Source organism: Hydractinia symbiolongicarpus, chromosome 8 (genome assembly GCF_029227915.1).
Source record: "Hydractinia symbiolongicarpus strain clone_291-10 chromosome 8, HSymV2.1, whole genome shotgun sequence".
Classification (NCBI taxonomy): Eukaryota; Metazoa; Cnidaria; class Hydrozoa; order Anthoathecata; family Hydractiniidae; genus Hydractinia; species Hydractinia symbiolongicarpus.
The window spans coordinates 23,945,025-23,966,277 of NC_079882.1; the positions used below are offsets into that span (position 1 = coordinate 23,945,025).

Sequence of the window (21,253 nt, forward strand, 5' to 3'; positions counted from 1 at the left end):
GCTTTTTTATAAGAACAATTTTATAAGAAACAATAAGGCTAAAAATTGCTGAAAAATAAGAACAAAATGAAAATAATCAAATGCCTGACATTTTATTGATTTTTTTTTATTTCTTAACTTTAAGAAACACAACACACCAATATTACCAAACTTCTTTCTTAAATCAATTGTTGTGAAACTTATATAAGTACATTTTAGGTAGCAAATATTTGTATTGTACTGCAAAACAAATTCAAGTTGAACAAGTGAAAAATAAGAACAACTCAGGCTAGCTAAATCCAAATTTCCTGTTATATATATAAAAAAATGTCTACCCTAAAAAACTGTGAATAAACAAAGGTGGGTGTTGAGCCAAAGAAGCTCGATAATTCGAACACGATGGCTTTGTATTGTAGGATTAAAAACATTTATTGACATAAGTGTGTAATGGAAATTTTGTTTTTGTAAATATGGAAAATCTATGCGCATTTTATTTGAAAACGAATTAAAAACGATCAGCGATATAAGAAGTGAGGACTTACCAATTAAAATGACAACACCAAGAAATGAAAATAAAGTTAAAATTACACTTATTTTCATTCTGTGAAGATCTTCCTCAGCTCGCCAATTCGGTACGATATCAGCAGTGTGGGTATGATAAAACAATGATCAAATCATGCATGAATAAACAAAACTAATTGTTTATTTGTTTTATTCGGAATAATTTAATAACTCGTAAATACTCAGTTTTAACCTCAGTATCTACAACGAATTTCTTTCTTTCGACATTTTGTGCAATTAGACTTCTGTTCGCCAAAGTTTAGTGAAGCAGTGTGATGAATGTATAAATCGCGTTGCTGTTGAAAATTTTACAGTCCGACGCGCACTGATCAAGATTTATTGAGAAAGTGCTAACCCAACCTCGTTCCCAGGGCTCTTTTTCTCTTTCTGACAATTTCGGACGGCAAGAAGATTGCCAAAAAGAGTAAAAGACTCCTGGGGATGAGGTTGAGTGCTAACCAAAACATTTTATTGTGAGAAAAGCCTCACTGAAGAAGCTATGTAATCATACTGAACTGAACGAAAGGTAAAGTTCTATATTACAGGGAGCAGGCACCTAATGTGCCCATATCTATGTATTGCTTTCTAATTTTTTTCAGCCACTAGAGAAAAAAGAATCTGAGCTTTCTAACAGCGCAAAAATTTCTTTGTATAAAAGACCGCAATCAGACCAGACTTTAACTTGAAGAAAGAAAACATGTTTTTTGTTTCTTCCTTCAAGCTTGTATCCACAAAAATACAAAGAATAAACTCGAGGATTTAGTAGACCTTATTTGCATTCAATCATGCTTTAACTTTTCTTTTCTTTCTTGTAATTGTTATATTAGCTTTTAAAAAATGTATGTATCATCGAAGTTTTGGTATTTTAAAATACCATCATTTTTCATAACATTGCCACTAATATTGTGAAAGAAAAATCCGCAGCTATTTTTAACACTTACAAATATATAGGAATAACAAGAACTTGCTAATAAGGCATGAAAATAAATAAGTGTCCGCTACATACAGGTTTTCTTATGATAGTGGGATCGTAATTTCATCTGTTCTTTGGAAAAGTGTCCGCTAAGTAGGGTGTCCAATATAAAGAGATTTCACTGTATAAGATACTGACTGTGCTCAAAAAATGTGCATTCCATGCATAAAAACGACACTTGTTTGTAACCATCGTTGTTCGTCATGATTGGAGTTACACAGGGCCGGATTGCCCTTTAGACGGGTCATTCAGTTTTTAACTTGATTTATTCTTCGACGTGGCAATTTCGCAGTTGCATATTTCAATAAAGATATTTTTTTAAACCGACCTAAAGACTTAAAAACAACCATTGTTTTGTCACTTGCAGTGGCGAAAATAGTGTCTTGTTAAGTTGACTAATTCATGTTCTCTGATTAAAATTTCAAACCAATAAATTGGTCACAATAATCAAAATAACACAGAGGAATACCCTAATATCATATCCATTTTGCTCACATGAACTCACTTATCGTCCGATAGTTAATTTAGTGAAAACTGAACTATTAAGAGTGAAGAAATTTGTTTTGTGTAACATTGTATGTGGTTCGAAAAATAGAAAGGGAACAAAAATATTTTAAAGGTTTACAATTTATCGCCTCTTCTGGGTTTTTTTACAAAATGAACAACCTATCAATGGTTAAAAAATTGTTTCCAGTTTTAAAAAAAGCTAATGTACTTCTATGGTTCATAAATAATTACAGTGATGTAAAAAAAAAGAAATAATACAAATAAACTAACATAAACTATAAAAATTCAATATTTTTTTAATAATTTTCCAAACCATGGCACACAAGTTTAATACCAAGTCAGCGCAAATTTACCTATTTTTGTAGGGGTGGATACGGTGGAGATCAAAACAAACACAAAAACATATAGCAAATTATCCGCTTTGATATTTTTTTCGTTCTCTAACAGCTCTTAATAAACAATCTTCTAATTTCGATAAAACGTATTTAGAAAACTGTTAACCTGTTCTAAAAGGTTTAAAATTTAAATTGTAACCATCCTTAGCAACAAATAAAAAAAAAATTTCTTCAGATTATTCATATATCTACATTCTCCTACAAGCTAGTTTAAATAAGGTTTTTATTTAAATCGCATAAAATATTGGCATATATTAAAAAGGAGCTACGTTTAGGTGTTTAAAGGGCCCCTTTAAACACCTAAACACCACTAATTCCTGCCTAATTGTGTATACACAAACATTGAGGACTGAAAGTCAGTGTTATACAGGGCTACATGTTATTAAAAATATCCAATTAACTAAAAATTTCTCCGTAAACAAATAAATAAACACAGCTAAATTAACCTGTTTCTCACACTAAGTGTAACTAAAACCTTACGTGCACGGACACATAGGCGAAGCTACACCAGCTTCCTTGCAATTTCGTGCTCCAGTCTTTTTTAATAACGACTTTCCATATAGATGGTCAGTTTTTTCTGAGGACAACAAATCCTTAATAGTAACAAACATATCTAAAGCAGATGTTAAACTCCTCGTCCGTTCCTCTTCAAACGCCTCTCGAACATCTTGGGAGGCGTATGCAGCGAGAAAAGGTCTTCGATGCTCCATAACACCTTGGGGAAGTTGCCCAAGTTTGCCAGTTAAGCTTCCCTTAATTGTACTAACAAATATGATTGTGTTTTTTAAATCTTTTAACTTCTCAAGAACATTTTTAAACATTTTGTCCATATAGCCAACAAAGTTGTAGTTACCCTGGGTTATTTCTGTCAACACTGCAACAGCGAACTTTGGACGCCCTGGGTACGCCCGTATAAAAGAAAGTAAATAGCAGAATGTTAATTCGTAGATTGGTTGTGACGCAACACAGTGCGCATGCGCATTGATATCGTAATATCTAAACAGAAGATCAAGTGTTAGGCCTTGTGTGTCTGTAAAATATGTGTATAAAAATAAAAACATGGCGAACATCATTTTTAACAACATCAAATTTCTCAACAAATTCGAGATCGCGCTTTTAGTGTTCAACAATGTTTAATACTGTAATAGTTTAGACACATATTAAGTATATCTATTATTTTTCAAAAGTTGTTTTTTTAAAAAAAAAATATAATGGATATAAAAAGTGACCAAACTTTTACTAAGGGACCAACAATTTTTGCCGTCTTTTTTTAATAACCACAATTTTTTGCTAATAATTTTCATTTTCTTTCTTATTTTTGCCCATTCGCATTTTTTTTTAATTTAATATCCATGAGACTGTAGCAATAATAAAGAGAGCACAAAAAACAAACTTGTATCAGTCTCTGCACTATTTTTTCTCAATAACATTTCAAGTGAGCGTAACAAAGGAGAGAGCCGAAAAGGAAAGAACCCAGCAAAAGTTGAGGACCAGTGCAGAGAAAATGTTTAAATAAAGATATAGAAAAAGATAAAATAATCATTGAAATTGACTGGTCCATATAGTTTTCATTGTTCTTTTGTTGTTTTACTGGGAAAAAAGCATTTTTTGCTTATTTTCGATCTGGAAATTAGTCGGCAAAAAGTGACAAAATTTAAAAATTTAGTCGCCAAAAGTAAACAAATTATGTAAAATTGACTAAATTTTTTTCCGCCTTTTTATTACCGATAAGTTAACTTTCTATCCAGACTTACAAGATTGCGGTAAACAACTAGTACAATTATACCTTAAAAGTTATACTTTCGTTAGCGGGTGCTAACTTTGGCGATTGATGTCATAATATAAAATATCTTTTAAAAAAAATTGCACTCCTTTTCACGCTGAGATAAATTTTTATAAATTATTGGCAATTGTTAGATTTTCCCTGAAGATATTTATTTTCGTGAATATGATCTTGAATAATATTTGCGGGTTCATAATTACGCGGATTTGACCAGCATCCACAGAAAGCACGAAAATAAATAACCGCGGAGATTAGCACCATATAAAGGTAAAAGATTATCCAAGCACTTACTTTTTCATCGACGCAAACAACGGGATGGAGCTGTGGTCGGCTGCCGTTGCATTGAACATACTTGATGGTTTATCAGCACTGAATAGCGACACATATTTCGATGTGCGCGCGACATCATACAAACTAAATGCTTTTGCGTTTCCTGATGCTGTACCTGTTGTGCAGAAAATAAAGAAATAGAAGGCAAAGATTTTCACAATGCTTGAAACATCGGAGTAAGCAACAGACAAATATCACAATAGCACGATCAACTTAGTTTACGCCTTATCAAAGTTTTAGAAAACAAAATTAAGTTTGCCCAGTGATTTTTCTTAGAGGTAAACATATTTTCCCTAAAACGACTTAAAATGTGAAATGTCTTTACAATACCTAACAGGTGTTTGACACTAAAACCCAGATAAGTTTTATAATTTTTAAGCGGGTAGATTTTCATTTTTCTTTATGATTTCGCCGAATCTTGTAGTTGTTAAATTTCACAGTAAAATACCCAATTAGCAGAATTCTGTCCCAGAGAACTTATCTTGGGGTACTAGTGTTTAATTCAGAGGAGAGTATTTATTCCACAAAAACACTCAGAAATCAGTGTATCCAAAATTAAATTTTAATTGAAGTAGGTCGCGAAAAAACTAAATAGTAATATTACTCACAAGTTAAGGAGAACTTATAAAAACTAAAGTCAGTTTCATACCGGTTAACAAAGCAAGTATATTTTCCCTAGATGTCTTCGCCACAGCAGCATGAATGACGTAATTTAAAAACTTCATCTCTTCATTCATAAACTGATACGTTAGAGGGAGCTTTCTTTGAAAATGAGCAGCGGATACCTCGTCAAGTGTTATAACGAAGATATTAGGTCGGCTAGTTGCGTCCGGCGCAGGCAACTGCTTCGGTTGCACCGCCAAAGCAAACGTAGAAACGACACTTTCGTCTATGTTGTGTATCCGAATATAATTTAATTCTTTCGTTAACGTCGCATTCAATGTTGATTTTGCGAAAGAGCCTAAAAAGATATTTAACCAGTGAATAAAGGGTAAAATTCGCAACACAATTTCTTTCCTTCATCAAATCATACATCTAGGTTGGCATATAATGTATTAGGCAAAATTTTGCAGACGAAAGAACTTTATATTCCAAATTTGCAACAGATCTGTCGACACTGGGGCATAAATGTGGCCTTCCCCTCCCCCCCACACACGTTTAGCCTAATAACGTTTCATAAATTAGGTTCTATAAAACGGATACAGAGTTCGAGATCATATGCTCACCTGTTTTCACAACGTGGAACTTGTACTTTAACCTTTCGCTTACCAAACAATCTGGATATAAACAGAGATTCTGCCCCTCATCCGGCAATGTTCCACCCCAAAGCGGGTGAACACAAGAACCACTACTGTGACGAATCACAGCATCTTCTATAAAATTAAATATCGTAGTGCAACTGTCGGATAAAATCAGCTTCGTGTTTCTATCAGGTGTTTGTGAGCCACCAAACGGAGCAATGCATTTTTTCGTCAGCTGAAAAGTAACAGAGTCATGTATTTTTTATTATTATTACCATACACAGAAAGTCACACCAACGTGCAATAAACGAGTTGCTGAAAATTAAATTCTTAGCTTATTAATTTCCATTAAATAGTTAAACAATTATTACATTCTACTTATCAGTGATGCAAACTGAGCGTTTTATATCAAGCTACTGATTAACAACGTATACAAGAAACAACACAAACGCAGGCAAAATCGCTCGAGGAAGCATCAAGTCTCTTCACTTGTAGAGAAGCAAGACATATTTTTACAAGCAATTGGACCTTTAAGTTTTTTTTTTAAAAAAAGCCTCAAAATTGATAGGAAATCTGGGTTAAAGATTAACACGTTAGATTATCACGAACCTTGCAAATGACAAAATTACCTTATTTTACTTCATACCTATGAGAAGAACAATCGTTCTTGTGAAATAGCATCTGAAAATCCTTGGTCAATTTTGACATGAAAAAAAATCTGCAGTCGGCAAAAATTCTTCTCACTGATTAAAATTTTCACCAGGAAATTTTCAGCACTAAAAACAGCCGTTTTTTGTTCACTTTTAAGAACCCACGCAACACTTTTCCGTAAAACCCATTTCAAAAAGGTGTGAGACACTTATAACACTCCGATGTATAAAAAAGACAAATTTTAAAACCTGACCAACTAAATTTTAAAAACTATACCCATACATTCAACTGCAGAAAAATGTCTTACATTATGAACTATAAGACCGGACTCCAGAGTAGTAAATAAAGCTTGATCTCCCACACAAGCGCTAGTGAATTGCAAGTCAATTTCAGCTGGTGGATGGAGCAAATCATATTTAACAGGTGCTATACATCGACTAGACAGTACGTGTTGAATGGCACCAGTTTTACCTAAAAAACAACAACACCAAATATACATAAATTTTTTAATGAATACCAGGAAGATTAAATTGCCATTTAGTGATGCTTAAAAGTTCCAGCAACCACTTCCATGCAACAAGAAAGCAGTAACCTGATGCATTTCTAATTGCGTAATAAAACAGCGTTATCACAAATTTGTAAGCAAAAAAATTTTAAGCGCTTGTCACGTAGAAAGTGTGAACCATATAAGCGGTAATACTCCATGTAGCTGCTCTTTGTTTGGTTTACTTATAAGGAGTCTGCTGACGAATGACAAATTTTACATCGTTTCCTGTTATCCAGCGTGAATACATACAGTATAACACCTATACAGAGTCCTGGTACATTCTTTGTGCCTGACACATCTGAATCAACATTTTATTCTGCATCTACTTAGTGGAACTTGAAAAGACGAAAAGATCCTAGCATATTAGCCTCCGTCAAACTAAATAACCATCTAGTCCTTGTAGAACTTACAATGTATAATGATAGCTTTCACGTATAATATTTTATTACACGAGTAATTGTGCCTACAATAATTTAATTTAAAAATCCAACACACAGCGAAATGTTTATAGCAAGAACTTTAATATACATCTTAAACTTAAAAATAAAAGTTAGGGTTTTTTCCTTAAACCCTACTAACAAAAATAGAATACGGTATCAAAGGAATTTGCTACACTAATGTGTCATACTTACCCAAAGAGAGTAACACTTTTGAAATTATTGGTTTTGTTAATTTCTCAGAAGACAAATGTCTAAACCCTTCGGCTGTACTGGCAGGTATTATCTCCGTGCTCTCGAAGAAATTTATATTAAAGCCTGAAATAGTGAGTTCATTTTGTTTATTAATTACTTGTAACTCGTTATTCGTGTGGCATCGATGCTCGCCAAAGTCTTTCATATATTTATTTACCAGTGGATCGAAAGGATTAATGTAGTCGATATGACACCCATCTTTGTTTTTCGTGTCCCTGTAAACAATAACTGGCGGCCTTTGAGTGATATGGTTTGTATAATGAACCACCTTTTTCATGCTTTTCCTGAACAAATCTGATTGGTGCAATTGCAGTGTCTGCGTGGAAGGATTGGACCAATTGTATAATCTTAGCAAGGGTAGAATAATAAGTATGATGATCATAAACAACATTAAGTATCTGATGAACGACTTTCGAAGCATCCAGTGAAAGTTCCTCATTGATGGCAACATCTTGCTGGCGTTTTTAAATAATTCTGACTTCCAAAATATCACATCTTTAGTTGGCTTGTGTTGTGTTACTTGATTTTATTTTGATCTAAAAAATAAACCGAATATTTGTATGAGAACCCCATATATGGAAGAGCAGGTGCCACCTTTACTTACAGGAATTTTCATTTAGTGTTTAGGTCTTATGGTTTTCAGGTAACTACATGGCCTTGGTATATTTTGGATGTATGAAAACCAAATTTATATACTTCATACATTTTGCCCGACTATTAGTGTTTCTTACCCCTATTTTAAGTATGTTACTTAACTTTACCCTGAAGGGTGTGGCCCACACAATTAAGACAAACCTTGTTTGAATTTCTCAGGTTTTAAAATAAAAATGTTGACATATTTTTACTGGATTTCTTAATGCGATATAAATGCAAGGTTAGGACAGAAAGCTATTTGCTTACAAGCTTAAAAAACGCTTAAGCACTTGCTTGACGTTAGTAGGCCAAATTCGTTTTGAAAATTTAACATGTAAAGATATGTATAAGGGTTTTCCTTGAAACATCCAAGCATAGCAATTATTTCGCTGATTTACTATATTTCCCAATTAATAGTTGATCTTTACCTATTTATCCTGAACTATTGTATTTTAATATTTACTTTCACTTTATATTTCAGTGCATATTAAAATTTATTCATCACCAAAAAAAAACAAAAAACAATTATACAAGTAACTAAAACATTTTTGTTTTTGTTTTCTTATATCAAATAAGTATAAAAATCAAAAATTATATTATCATATAGATTTTAAAATTATCTACTATAACACAGTAACATCATTGGAACATGTTATTTATTACCTAAACTCCGTCCTTCTAAAGGAAATTCGTATTGAAAAAGTCCCAAGGCTGCTTATAAACTGTGAATCAAGTTAAGAAGACCCAAAGTTTTCGCACAAAAAGGCCATAAGAGCACTTTCAAAGATCAAACTGCAAGAAAAATTAAAGAGACTTGTGTCTTGCATGTGGTCCTTATTTTGAGGTAACATAAATTTTCGGGGTATTCTTAATTTCTTTTTTTTGGAGTATATAAACAGCATTTGTTTAATCATAAAATCATAAAAAAGATTTTTCTAACAAAAAAGGTTTTTGCAAAAGCACAAAAACAGGAAGGTCCTATAGAAATTGATCAAATCATCTTTATTCCCATTCTGTAGTTCCAGGTGGTTTGGATGTAAGATCATATAAAACTCTTGAGATACCAGCAACCGCTTGTATTTTTGAGACCATTTCTGATAATACCTAAAAAAATGAAAGACAAATAGAAAAGGAACAGTGTTTTGGTAATAAGGCCGGTTGTCAAACACTACTAAAAACAAATTATACCACTACACTCATTAAGGCTGAAATATTGTTACATACTTTGATAGGTAAATCCTTTTCTGGCTGGGCTGCAACTCCCGTCATGAAATCATTAGTTAGGAAAGGTCTGATCACAACAGAACGTTGGCAATGTGGATCTCTACTAATAGGATCAATATCAAAGTGGACTGGGATGAGAACAATTGGCATTTGTGTTATTTTTTTCATCTGGCCTAAAAAGAAAAGAAATCCACTGGTGAGTTTACAAGGACAACACGTTGAAATACTCAATATGGAATTGATTTTTCGCAATGAAAGGAAATTCATTTTACTTTGCAAGCAGGACTGTTAAAACTAGTCATGAGAAGTAAGATTCGAATCCACGTATAATTGATAAAAGTCACAATGTTTTAAATATTTTTTTAGTCAAGTTTAAAGGAAGAAACTATCACAGAAAACTTTCATGATTTCGCGATTTTTTGCCTAAATCGAGTTAGGCGTGGCGAAATGTTTTTGAAAAAGGTTTAATCATGAAAGTTTATTGCCTCAATATATATTGAAGTATGCTGCTCTCGAAAGTTAATTCTCGCGAAGTTTTTATTTATTCTGTAATTTCTTTTATGACTTTAAAATGGGAATGTACTAGAATTCTCTCACCCTAGGGGTTTCCTGTAATAATTGTTAATCAACTCATTGAATCAATTCAAAATCATGTGTTTTTTATGGCCTTTTATGGTAATTTTACAGGCTATATCAGGACCTTCTTGAACATTGAATAATTAATACACAAGCTTATCGCGAAAGTTAATCCCGGCAAAAAAAAACGTTAAAATTGTTCCTTCTTTTTGCGGTTTTCTGACTCACGAAAGTTTCTTCCTTTAAAGAAGGAAGATTTAAAGTAGGAAGATCTATGTTACCCCAAGGAATTTCGCTAAAACATAATACATTAAAGTATGTTCAAATTTGATCGTAAATCCAAAACAAGAAAAATGAAGAACAACTTACCATGTTTCAGTAACGTTTCGTTTGCAAGAGAATCCACTTGTCGTAACAAACTCAACACATTTGACGTCAAGGTTGTATGCGTGATTTCTTGGATAGGATAATTCACTTTTCCACCGAACACATAAGTTACTCTGCAAAAGATTACATATTTTTTTGTATTTTACATATGCGATATATAATACATAGTTTACAGAAACATATTAAAGATCATGTAAACATCTATGTACACAACCATAACCACATCTTAATTGTTTTTTTTTTAAAAAAGGAAAACAAATTAATTTTAAACAAACTATGAATAAAAAAAATAAAATTTCAGTCCAGATATTTCATTTATTTTAGTATATTTTTACGGATTTACAAAGAGCACCTAGGTCAATATAAAACAAGATGGAAACAGAAGAAAGTTGGAGTCCTAAATCAATATTTTCTTTGTTGTGCGGGAAACAAAAAGAAAAAAATTGACAAAGTGATGACTCTAACCAAAAACAATGGGTTAAGCTTGTCAACACCTTAGCCCATAGAAGTATATAGGTATACTTCAAATAGTTGCATAAAAAAATTGGTGTTTTCAAGAGAAATCGATTATCTATTTTTCAAAACATGTACATACCTATTAACAGGACATAATTTTGGAATGATTTTGGACAACTTCATAAGGGATTCCCATGATGGATTTTCAACGTCTGATGATAATGCTGCAACATAACTGTATGTACGACAATCACCCTATGCAAAAAAAATAATTATTAACAACAAATTATTTTTGACCAGTGACAATCTGCTAAGCTTCTACTAGTGATGATTCTGTAAGCTACAAAAAATAGACGAAAGTTTCATATTTTATCATGCACAAAAAATGGATTGATATCGATTAAAACTGTACGGTGTAGTACTTTTTCCAAACAAAATAGAATTATGGAAAAATTTGGGAGTCAAAATCACTTCTAAGGCTGGGGGTGACTAAAGATGAGGGTGTGGGGGGGAGGGGCTTATTTCAGAAAGGATTCTTAATCAATCAGTTATAATATGTTTTCTTTAGTAATTCACGTGTCTGCGACTTTAGTAATTTTATGTGTCCTCTGCAAAGAGGATGTTTAAGTCTTATATGTTAGCCAAAGAAATAGCTGTCTATGTTAATATATCAGACTGACATCATAAAACATATTAAAGTTTTTAGTCTAATAGGGCTGTTTACATGAAAGGTTCATCTAAAAATAACGTTCTGCCTGAGCTTCCTGCTTAGCCTGAGCCGGAAGAAAATGCAGGGACAAAAATTTTCCATATAAATGCAAAGTGATTTTCAGTATAATTATTGATGACGGCAGAATCCTGGCAAACGTCTTGCTTCCACCCAACTTACCTGTACTCCAACTGTCCTTATCGGTAACAAAGTGGAAGTAAAACTGTGTTTTGAACTGATATCTTTTAACATTTGAATTTCAATCTCAGGAAGACCATTCTGGATACGATTTAACAATGGATGTGGCTACACAATAAAGAAAATGAAGTGTAATAAAAAGTTACAAGGTACATCTAGTGTTTGTTACCCAGCAACAAAAAAAACAATTTATTAATTCTGGAAAAGGCATAAAAACAACAATTTCAAAAAAGGGAATAATTGGTGCATAACACGATAAACAGTAATGTAAATTTAAGTGACAAATCTGTGAAAATTCACTAGTATAATATTAGAGTTAACTTCTTACAGAAAAAAAGACGTGTTATACACATACAGTAAAAATATACCTTTTTTAAGGCGTTCGAATAGTTGACTATAAATCCTAATAAATTGCTAATTTCTGAAAAGTCTTTACAGCTATATTTTTCTTGTGCACATAATACCCTGATAGCCAGTCCTGGACCTGGAAATGGATGACGCTGCACAAGAGCATCAGGTAATCCTAACTCAGTTCCAAGTTGTCGGACTTCGTCTTTGTGAAAATCTTTCAGTGGTTCAATAACCCTTCCCTAAGACATTAAGTTGAAAATGTGTATATTGCTTTTAAGCTCTACAGGTATAAGTAAAATTGTCCTGTTTAAAGGGAAATTGAATTGAAAAATGAGAGTTGCTGTGCACACTATGTATTAAAATACCTTCTCTCGCAGTAAACGCACCAACTGAGAATCATTATGGTGAGTCTTTATAGTATTTGCATTTCCACTGGCCAAGGTTGAAGCACTTTCAATTAAATCTGGCCTGAGAGTACCTAAAATCACAAAAGAACATAAAAATAAACAATGGAACAACAATGAAATTTCGGACAGGTTAAATAATACACAAAGAAAAAAGAGAAGATTTATACCTTGTGCAAGTAATGTTGTTTCAGGGTCAAGATTTAAATCTTTCATGATAAAATCAGAAACCTATAGAAAATAAAGAAATTCGAAGCAATGACATTAAAAATGACACATCAAAAACTAAGAAAATGGAAAAATTAAGACCTTCATAAATGTGTCTCCGATGATTTTTCTTTTTTCTTCTGGCTTAACCACGCTGTGAAGTGGACCGGCTTCTATATTAACAGTGTTGTTCCCTAGCTCTCTGGGTATGCGTGTAGTTCCATGGTAAAAATTATGACTTTCATTGTATACTACAACATAAAGAAAATACATTAAACTTAACCAAAAGGTAGCTGATGCACTGTATTGAGCAAACATGTTGTTTACCTGTTTGTACTCACATATACTTTAACAGTAACTAAAGTAACATAAAAAGTGAATATAAAAAATGTACCATGTAATTTCAAGCCTATTGCTTCAAGCGACTCCTTCACCTTTTTACTCTCCTCCTTTCGAAGAAAACCATTGTCGATATGAACAGCTACAACTCTCTCAGCACCTATGGCTTTGTGAAGAAGAGCTGTACAGACAGATGAATCCACACCTCCACTAACAAGAGCCTAAGAGAATTGAGAACACAAAAGTTAGTGCATATGCTTACCAACTAAGTAAAAGCTTATAAATGTTATGTAGTTTAATTGAAGTTTTAAGGGATTTTTTTACTAGGTAAAAAGTAAGTCAACAGAAAACAACTCAACAAAATAATAAAATTTGAGTAAATCACTTTTTAATAATTTCCAGTACACTTAATTAATTTATAATTCATTTTCCAGTATTACATTTAAAATCCTCAAAATAGATCCATTGGATCCATTATATTCAGCTATTTTAACATTTTTTCATTATAAGCAGCCAGTCCTAAAAGATTGACGGTGACACTAGCCACTAGCGATAAACATGTCTTTATTCTACAACCTACGTAAGTGTGAAATACAATAAAAGTCATACCAAAACTTTTGATGAACCAGCTAAACGAGTAATCTCGTCAATGCAAGCTTTCTGACGACTTTTCATTGTGTATGTTGGTTTGCAACCAGCTATCTATGATATGATTCAATAAGAAGAAGAAAATCAACAACTAACAAAACCTTTTAATGTGGTGTTAATTAAAAAAACAAGTTAACTATTAACTTACATCAATCAAGAAATTTTTCATAATCGTTTTACCATTAACAGATAAGTCAACTTCAGGATGAAATTGTACCCCATAAATCTTTTTTTCTCTATTTTCAATTCCTAAAGGGAAGGTTAAAATGACTTTAGTGGCATATGGTTGACATGTTAATTCCTGAAAAAAAAGATGACATAAGAAAATGAAAAAATGCAAAAAACAATTTCTTCCCACGCCTTTTTATTTGCTCACTTACCAGCAATCGTTTTATCAAATGTTGCATTGATTTTTAAACTAGGAGAAATATCTGTGCATGAATCCCCATGAGTTAAGAGAAGTTGTTCTGTTTTATTAAGGTTTCTAAAATGTGAACATTTTAAAAGGTACAAAGCATTGGAATGATTAACTATGTGTCAATACTTAGAATTATTATTTCACACCAACTGCAGATATCTTACTTGCACAAGGCAAAAAATTATGTGTAAAAATTATCATGTGTAATTTAAAAATTAGTTATTGCTGCTGTTGTTGTGTGGTTATTTAACATTAATAGATCTCTAAAATGTAAAGTTTTGTTTCTAATAGCAGATTTAAATTTAAAGAAATATACAAAAAAAAACAAAAAGCAAAAATTGAAAAAAAGGTTTATACTTGTAAAGAGGTGAGGTGGTGTCCATATTAACAGCAAATTGGCCATCTTCGCGTGATTGAGTCTTCACAACTTTACCGCCAGGAGAGTCACGATTAAGTAACTAGGGATAAATATATTTAGGTTTAAGAATTAAACGCAAAATTTTACCTAAATCATCAACAAACAAAAACTTCTCACTTACTTGCATGCCATAGCATATACCAAGTATCGGTATGCCTGAGGTTAGGATGGTTGGGTCCCAATTTGGTGCACCAGAATCATAAACACTACCAGGGCCACCAGAAACTATGACAGCTCTAAAAGAAACATGTGCAACTATATAGGTTGAGAATTAATTTTTAAAAGTGCTACTCAACATTAGTTTCGGTCTATGGGATGTAAAATACTAGGTTATAGTTATAAAGTGTCGCTACATACTTTAACACTAATGTATAGGGTTTAATTGTTTACTGCATTTGACTAAGTGCAATGGATGGTTTAAAATGGGCGCATATCTCATGAAATTGAAGGTGGACTTGATTTTTAGCTTTGCTAAAACTTGTTTCATTTCAAGGTGTGCTTGGAATGAAAATAACATATAAACTTGAATAGTCCTTAGTACAACACATGTAGTATTCTAGAGTTTGACTTGAAAAATATGTAAACAATGAAGTTTTCATTGGTGATTTCATTCCACTTTTTAGTAGGAAAGTTTCTGCTGGTTAAGTGATTGTACATTATTCACATTCTTTCAGTAGTGGCTGCAAAACTCTGTACTTTGCAAGCAAGGTTGAGTGCTTAGCACAGATATATAAATATCATTTGTCACATATCTAGCAGAACAGTGGGGTGATGCATATGAGTTCTTTTCAAACTTCCTAATCAATTGAAATGCTGTCAATACCTACCCTGCTTTTGAGCATAGGCTAACAATGCATGGTAAACCTCCTTTACAAATCTTATTTCGCACAAATTGACACTATTAATAAAGTTGTTTTGGCTTTGTACAACCACTTCTAGATAAAAAATATGGCAATATGCTATGCTAATGACTTATGTATAGTTTTGAAATATGGCAATGTTAAACAGGACTTAAAATTAAATCTTAGTTCAGGTTAATTAGACTCCCATCATTTCTTAAAAATTCTTCTCAATTAAGTGCAAATTTTTTTCTCATTAGCAAGTGCTCTAAGTATTACACTAGTTGTTTATTCAGACTGGATGCTTTTACTGGTCACTCGGTGTGTGTTAAAAAATGGCACCTAACAAGTTTAATAGCAAAAAAATTAAATAATTTATTTGTTACCGTATATTTTGCTTTTTTAACTCTGCTGGGGAAGTATTTAGTGGTAATATAATCGATTCAACAGATAATTCTCGCACTCGTCTGTCAATAACCTAAAAAAAATTGATTATAATTTCAACTAACAGAATGTCTAAACATATGACTTTCAGCAGATCAGTTTAAAAACTGTGACATTAAAATTGAAACTTTCAGGTTGTGTCATTTTTTTTTATAAGAGGTACAGCTTTGAACTTATTATTTATTTCTGGGTAAAGATTTAAGGCTTACACAATTTTTTGTTGTACTAAATCTCATTTTACGTATTAGATGTGAGCTTTAATTTTACAAAAAGGCTGTTGGTTTTACACTTGTAGTACTAATGACCTTCTTCTGCAAAAAAAAAAAATTATTTTTGACACTGCTAGCTATCTTCATTCTTCTAAATTTGTGTAGAAGCATACAAGAATATTGCACATAAGCTTTTGACACAGCATTTTATAAGAAATACAAACTCTAAGTGTTACATTTACTTCTGTGTCAAAACAAACATTCAATATAATTCAAATTCATAGATGTTGCAGGTTGTGCTTTATTTTACTGCCCAAAAGTTCATCTATGTGGTTGTAAAGTGAGCATAATTTCTAATCCCGTGACTGTTTGGGCAGTCAGTTTATTAAGACCCATTCTTCAGAATTGAGAGTAATATCAATAAAGAGGAGATAACTTGAAAAATTTGAATTAACATTTCACGAATTGCACTAAGCAAGTCATTTTTTATCGCATATCATATTTACCTACTGAACATAAAATTTGTAGATCCAAACTTAATAATAAAAAATTATTATACTATATAAATTTTTATTTTCAATGTTATACACATTTTTTTTATTATTACAAATTGATGCTAGTTTTACGACTTCTTGTAAGACAATATAACTGAGCTCTTTTGTTATTAAATTCAGAAGCTCATTCTTATGTCACAACTACTTTCAATACTTTTTTAATTTTATCAAAATAAGAGTTTTGATTGCTCTGTTTATAACAAAATACAGAGATTTTTATGTTTTTTAAGGCTGTATCTCTTTATTTTAGGAAAAATTTCATCGATGTTTAAGCTTCGAAATGACATGTTCTCATCACTTTAGAACAAAATGCGATGATTTGATGTATCTTTATTCAAAAATAAGAAGAAGAAGAAAAAGTTTACTTTGCTACATCAAAGAGCCATCAATGGAGTTTAAACAATGCTGTGTTCTGTTTTAAAACCATCAAAACATGATGGCATGGAGCTTAGACAACACCATATTTTGGTTTGAAATCACCAAAGCGATTGTACAAAGGTTAGCAACACCATATTTTAAAGTCACCAAAAAAACAATCGTATGAGACTCAATCAACACCACACTTCATTCCAAAATTATAAAAAAGCAATCATATAAATCTTAAACAACACCGTATTTTGCTTTAAAATCATTGAAAAGGTATCGTTTGAATCTTAAACACCATATTTTGTTCTAAAATCTTTAAAACAGGATCATATAGAGCCTAAACAACGGTATATTTTGTTCTAAAAGCATCAAAAAGCCATTGTGTGAAGCTAAAACAACTCCAAATTTTATTCAACATAAACTTTGTGGGCAAAAGAACTGAAAAAAAATAATCTTAATCTATTCAGATCATTTTAATATTTAATTCAAATCCGGTGAACCTTCTTGTAGTTACAGTATGTTGTAAAAAGGCATATCTTAACATTAATAAAAACTAATAAAAATCTTTCATACTCCGTTGTTACAGATGATTCGTAAAGGCTGTTTCACAATACAACAAATATTGCCAGCATTTTTCCAAATTAAAAATAATTATAAATTGTTATTTTTACTTATTTGCAACAAATGTATTTCAAGAAAAGCTATGGCTTACAATATTCGATCATCAATTTCAAGATACATTTTTATAGTACTGTACCACCTTTTTGTAATTACCAGTTAATAAAATATGTGTAGCTTTGATATATGTAAAACCTTAAAGGGAAAACCCAAGGTATAAAATGATGTTGGACTTATATTATAGAGCTTAAAAAGTTAGTTAGCAAGTCTTTTTAAATTTTTTAAAAGCTCTTTTCGTTCTTAAGATATTTACATTTAAAGAATTCAGATTAAATTATATTGCATAAAGTATGATGTCATATTTAAGTAATAGCAAATTTGACATTTTCTGTCATTAGTATATAATTTTAGACCTTTTAAGGGATGTGCATTCAAACTTTATCAATGCATAGATATTATAAAGGTTAATTAGTTAACAAATATTTTTATGCCAAAATGACAATTGTTTGCTTGTCCCAGGCCTCTTAAGTTTTTGCTGACGATCTCATAACTTGGGACCTGCAGGGATTTCGTGAGTAAACATATAGGGCTTATACAAGCTTACCCACAAAATTTTGCAAACCTTAAGACTTCCCTTCCAATGCTGTTTATTTAACCATGTAAAAATTAGCAAATATTTCTTGGGTTTAAGGCAATAAATAACAAATTAAATTTTGATAAATTTTCTCCCTGATCTTTGTCAGAGCATCTTCAGATCACAAGTAAAAAACGTCTTTCAACATGCATGTACAGAATGTTAAAAATTCTCTTGATAAAAATAAAATGTATAAAAATCGTTTATTAACAATAAAAGTCGTTAAAAATTATAGTATGTTTTCCCAAATTTCAGATAATCGTCTTATTTCATCTTTTTTGTTCAATAAATCCGATTTATGTTGTAAAATGTAAAAATGTCACAAATTAGCTTGTTTTTTAACATGAGCAGCTATATATTCAGAAGTTGTTTTAGACAACAACAACTAAAGAGAATTTACAGCCATTTTCTAAGATCATTAATGCAAAATACTGTCATGAACTTTAAAAGATAACTGATGGTGTACTTCTAAAACAACTACTACACACTAACTTTTTTTGCACAAAAAAGTATGTGTCAATGTTTTTATGATACAGTGCATTACTTATGTATATATATACTTTCTCACAAACTGCCCATTTTGAAGTGCTTGACGTAATTGTGAAATCAAAAGAAAAAAGAAAAGAAAAATACCTTTCCATATTGTGCACCAGCATCTAAAATTGCAACTTTTTCACTGCTTTCGTCCATCATTTCAACATCACCATTCATTTTTGCAAAAATAATATCTATCTGCCCTATAGTGAATAGAAAGAACTAATGTGATGACACATGAACATTGGAATTAGCCATAAATGCCGCAAATAGAAAATCAGTAGATTGTTAAATTTGGCATGGGGAGCAAAGTAGGAGGATAAAAAACAATATCTATACCGTATTTTCTGGTATATAACCCGCACATTGTATAACCCGCAGCTCAGCTTTTTAGTGAGTTATAAACTAGATTCTATCAGATAGCCTGCACCTTCGCATAACCTGCATAAAATTTCAATCCATGTGTTTTACTTACCCGCACCTTTGCATAACCCTAATCGTGTTAAGAAAAAAAATTAGCGTATTATTACTTACCCTAATCATTATAAAAACATGTGCGTGTGTTCTGTTTTTTCATGCTGGAGACAAGTGGGGGACGTTTAAACTTGTGAACCCCAAACACGAGAACTGAGTGTCTGAACTAGCGACTCTCTCAGTCTTAACTTCCTTGTCTCCAATTGCCAAAATAATAATGAATTAAAATTAATTTGACAAGTCGATCTTCTGCTAATGCTTGCTCCCTGCGATTAAACAAACAAACAAACAAAAAAACCATTCTATCAGGTTATAAACCTAAAGTTAAATCTTTATTTTTTATGTATATTTAAGTTTTTTTGGCATAAAAATAAACAACATAATAATTATTACAGATTGTCTGTAACAGCAATGTACCGAACGTTCTTTTCTAATGTTTATAGAACTTTGTTATCTATTTATATCTAAGCAATCACAGTGTGCATGATAAAATGAATGGTGGGGATAAGGAGGAGATAGTTGTGTGTGTCTTATTAATTGTATTTTATATTGATTTTTGATATTTTTAGTGGCCACCTGTTGCTCAAAGGTAGCGAAGATAAAAAGAAAATTATTATATATACTTTAATTTTAACATTTTTCAATATTTTTAACAGGAATTAATAATTAAGTCCTGGGCACTAGGTTGTGAAATACCTGTCAATTAAACCTAAAAATGATTTCTGCTATATTGATTTATTACCAGAAGCAAATCATTTCAATGTGCTCCATGTGATTGCAAAGATATAAATAGATTAGAATTATATTCAACACAAAAGAAAAATGACCTCCAAAATTGTGTTTCAGAGAGAGCTCGTAATATTAGCACTGGCAGCAATTTCACTGTGTGAAAAAAATTAAATCACGTAGTTGAAGTAAGATTAAGTAGATATAGGATTGTGCATGCACTTATATTAATGTACGCAGTTTATCCCGTTGGTACTATTTTCTTCATTGAATGTATAAACTTTAAATTTCACAATAAATGACAGGAAATATAAAACTTATCACATTACCCGCACCACGATATAACCCACACTAACGGTGAAGTCGTAAAAATCAGCTCGCGGGTTATATACCGGAAATTACGGTAATACTATTTTATCATGCTGCTTATATCTGTAGTATCAAAGCAAGTGAAACAAGAAGCCCTTGGGGCTCTAAGAATTTCCGCTCGCTAGTAAAATATTTGATGACAACCTGCTAATTCATTGTGTTATCGTGCCAAACATTCGAAGAGGTTTGGTGCATGAAGCTGAAGATAAAGCACACAAGTGACATTATATCCAACAAACACAAACAAAACGAAACGTATCATAAAAAACTCACATTTTAAAAGAAATTGCTAACAAAAATACAGCCTATCATTCATGGTTGAAAGTCTTGCGATTGAAACGTTTATGGTCTTAAACGGCATTTAGTTGAAAAAAATCAAAATTTTGATGTGAGCATCATTTTCAGCAGACTTTTTTTATTAACTGTGCTAATTTTTGTCGAAAATAAAGTAGTTTTAATTTTTGGACAAATTTTGGCCTGTGATGACATTTAGGTGACAAAAAATTAAAATTTTGATCTCACCATCATGTTCAGCATACTTTATTTGTTTACCGTGCCAAATTTTGTTGAAAATAAAGTAGTTTTAATTTTTGAACCAATTTTGGCCTAAAATAACATTTTGGTAACAAGAAATCAAAATTTTGATGTCACCATCATGTTCAGCATACTTTATTTGTTAACTGTGCCAAATTTTGTCGAAAACAAATAGCAATTTTGGCCTGAAACGTCATTTAAATGAATTCCCAGTACTTAGAGAGCTTGGGTACGAAGTTTAGATCTGTGACGTTGCAGTTGACCAGTTAGTCAGTTATACCAATACTATCCTCTTAGAGGAACGTGAAATCCCAGGGTCGATTTT

At 31.8% G+C, this 21,253-nt stretch overlaps 2 protein-coding genes across 2 annotated transcripts; both read right to left on the reverse strand.

Annotated features, from left to right (window-relative positions):
• Positions 1–2,182: 2,182 nt before the first annotated feature.
• LOC130655557 (uncharacterized) lies at positions 2,183–8,672 on the reverse strand. Its single transcript, XM_057458331.1, has 6 exons — positions 7,600–8,672; positions 6,728–6,891; positions 5,755–6,004; positions 5,178–5,489; positions 4,490–4,643; positions 2,183–3,411 (listed from the first exon to the last, which is right to left on the reverse strand). The coding sequence occupies exons 1-6, from the start codon at positions 8,108–8,110 to the stop codon at positions 2,892–2,894; spliced, it is 1,911 nt and encodes a 636-aa protein (XP_057314314.1). The 5' UTR covers positions 8,111–8,672; the 3' UTR covers positions 2,183–2,891.
• A 550-nt stretch (positions 8,673–9,222) lies between these two features.
• Positions 9,223–19,027, reverse strand: LOC130655556 (GMP synthase [glutamine-hydrolyzing]-like). The gene is made up of 17 exons (XM_057458330.1): positions 18,925–19,027; positions 15,853–15,944; positions 14,749–14,863; positions 14,567–14,667; positions 14,172–14,275; positions 13,940–14,040; positions 13,753–13,845; positions 13,199–13,364; positions 12,907–13,055; positions 12,768–12,828; positions 12,559–12,671; positions 12,211–12,432; positions 11,825–11,950; positions 11,075–11,190; positions 10,462–10,592; positions 9,517–9,689; positions 9,223–9,396 (listed from the first exon to the last, which is right to left on the reverse strand). The coding sequence occupies exons 1-17, from the start codon at positions 19,000–19,002 to the stop codon at positions 9,295–9,297; spliced, it is 2,043 nt and encodes a 680-aa protein (XP_057314313.1). The 5' UTR covers positions 19,003–19,027; the 3' UTR covers positions 9,223–9,294.
• Between the last annotated feature and the right edge of the window lie 2,226 nt (positions 19,028–21,253).

Excerpts from the sequence above, each read along its gene's own strand:
- LOC130655557 (XM_057458331.1), bottom strand. The coding sequence starts at position 8,110 with ATGTTGCCATCAATGAGGAACTTTCACTGGATGCTTCGAAAGTCGTTC. Across the intron at positions 5,490-5,754 it reads GTTCCACGTTGTGAAAACAG|GCTCTTTCGCAAAATCAACA; the intron begins GTGAGCATATGA and ends ATATCTTTTTAG. Across the intron at positions 3,412-4,489 it reads TTGTTTGCGTCGATGAAAAA|ATATTACGATATCAATGCGC; the intron begins GTAAGTGCTTGG and ends TCTTCTGTTTAG.
- LOC130655556 (XM_057458330.1), bottom strand. The coding sequence starts at position 19,002 with ATGAATGGTGATGTTGAAATGATGGACGAAAGCAGTGAAAAAGTTGCA. Across the intron at positions 15,945-18,924 it reads CTGGTGCACAATATGGAAAG|GTTATTGACAGACGAGTGCG; the intron begins GTATTTTTCTTT and ends AATTTTTTTTAG. Across the intron at positions 14,864-15,852 it reads TTAAAAAAGCAAAATATACG|AGCTGTCATAGTTTCTGGTG; the intron begins GTAACAAATAAA and ends TGTTTCTTTTAG.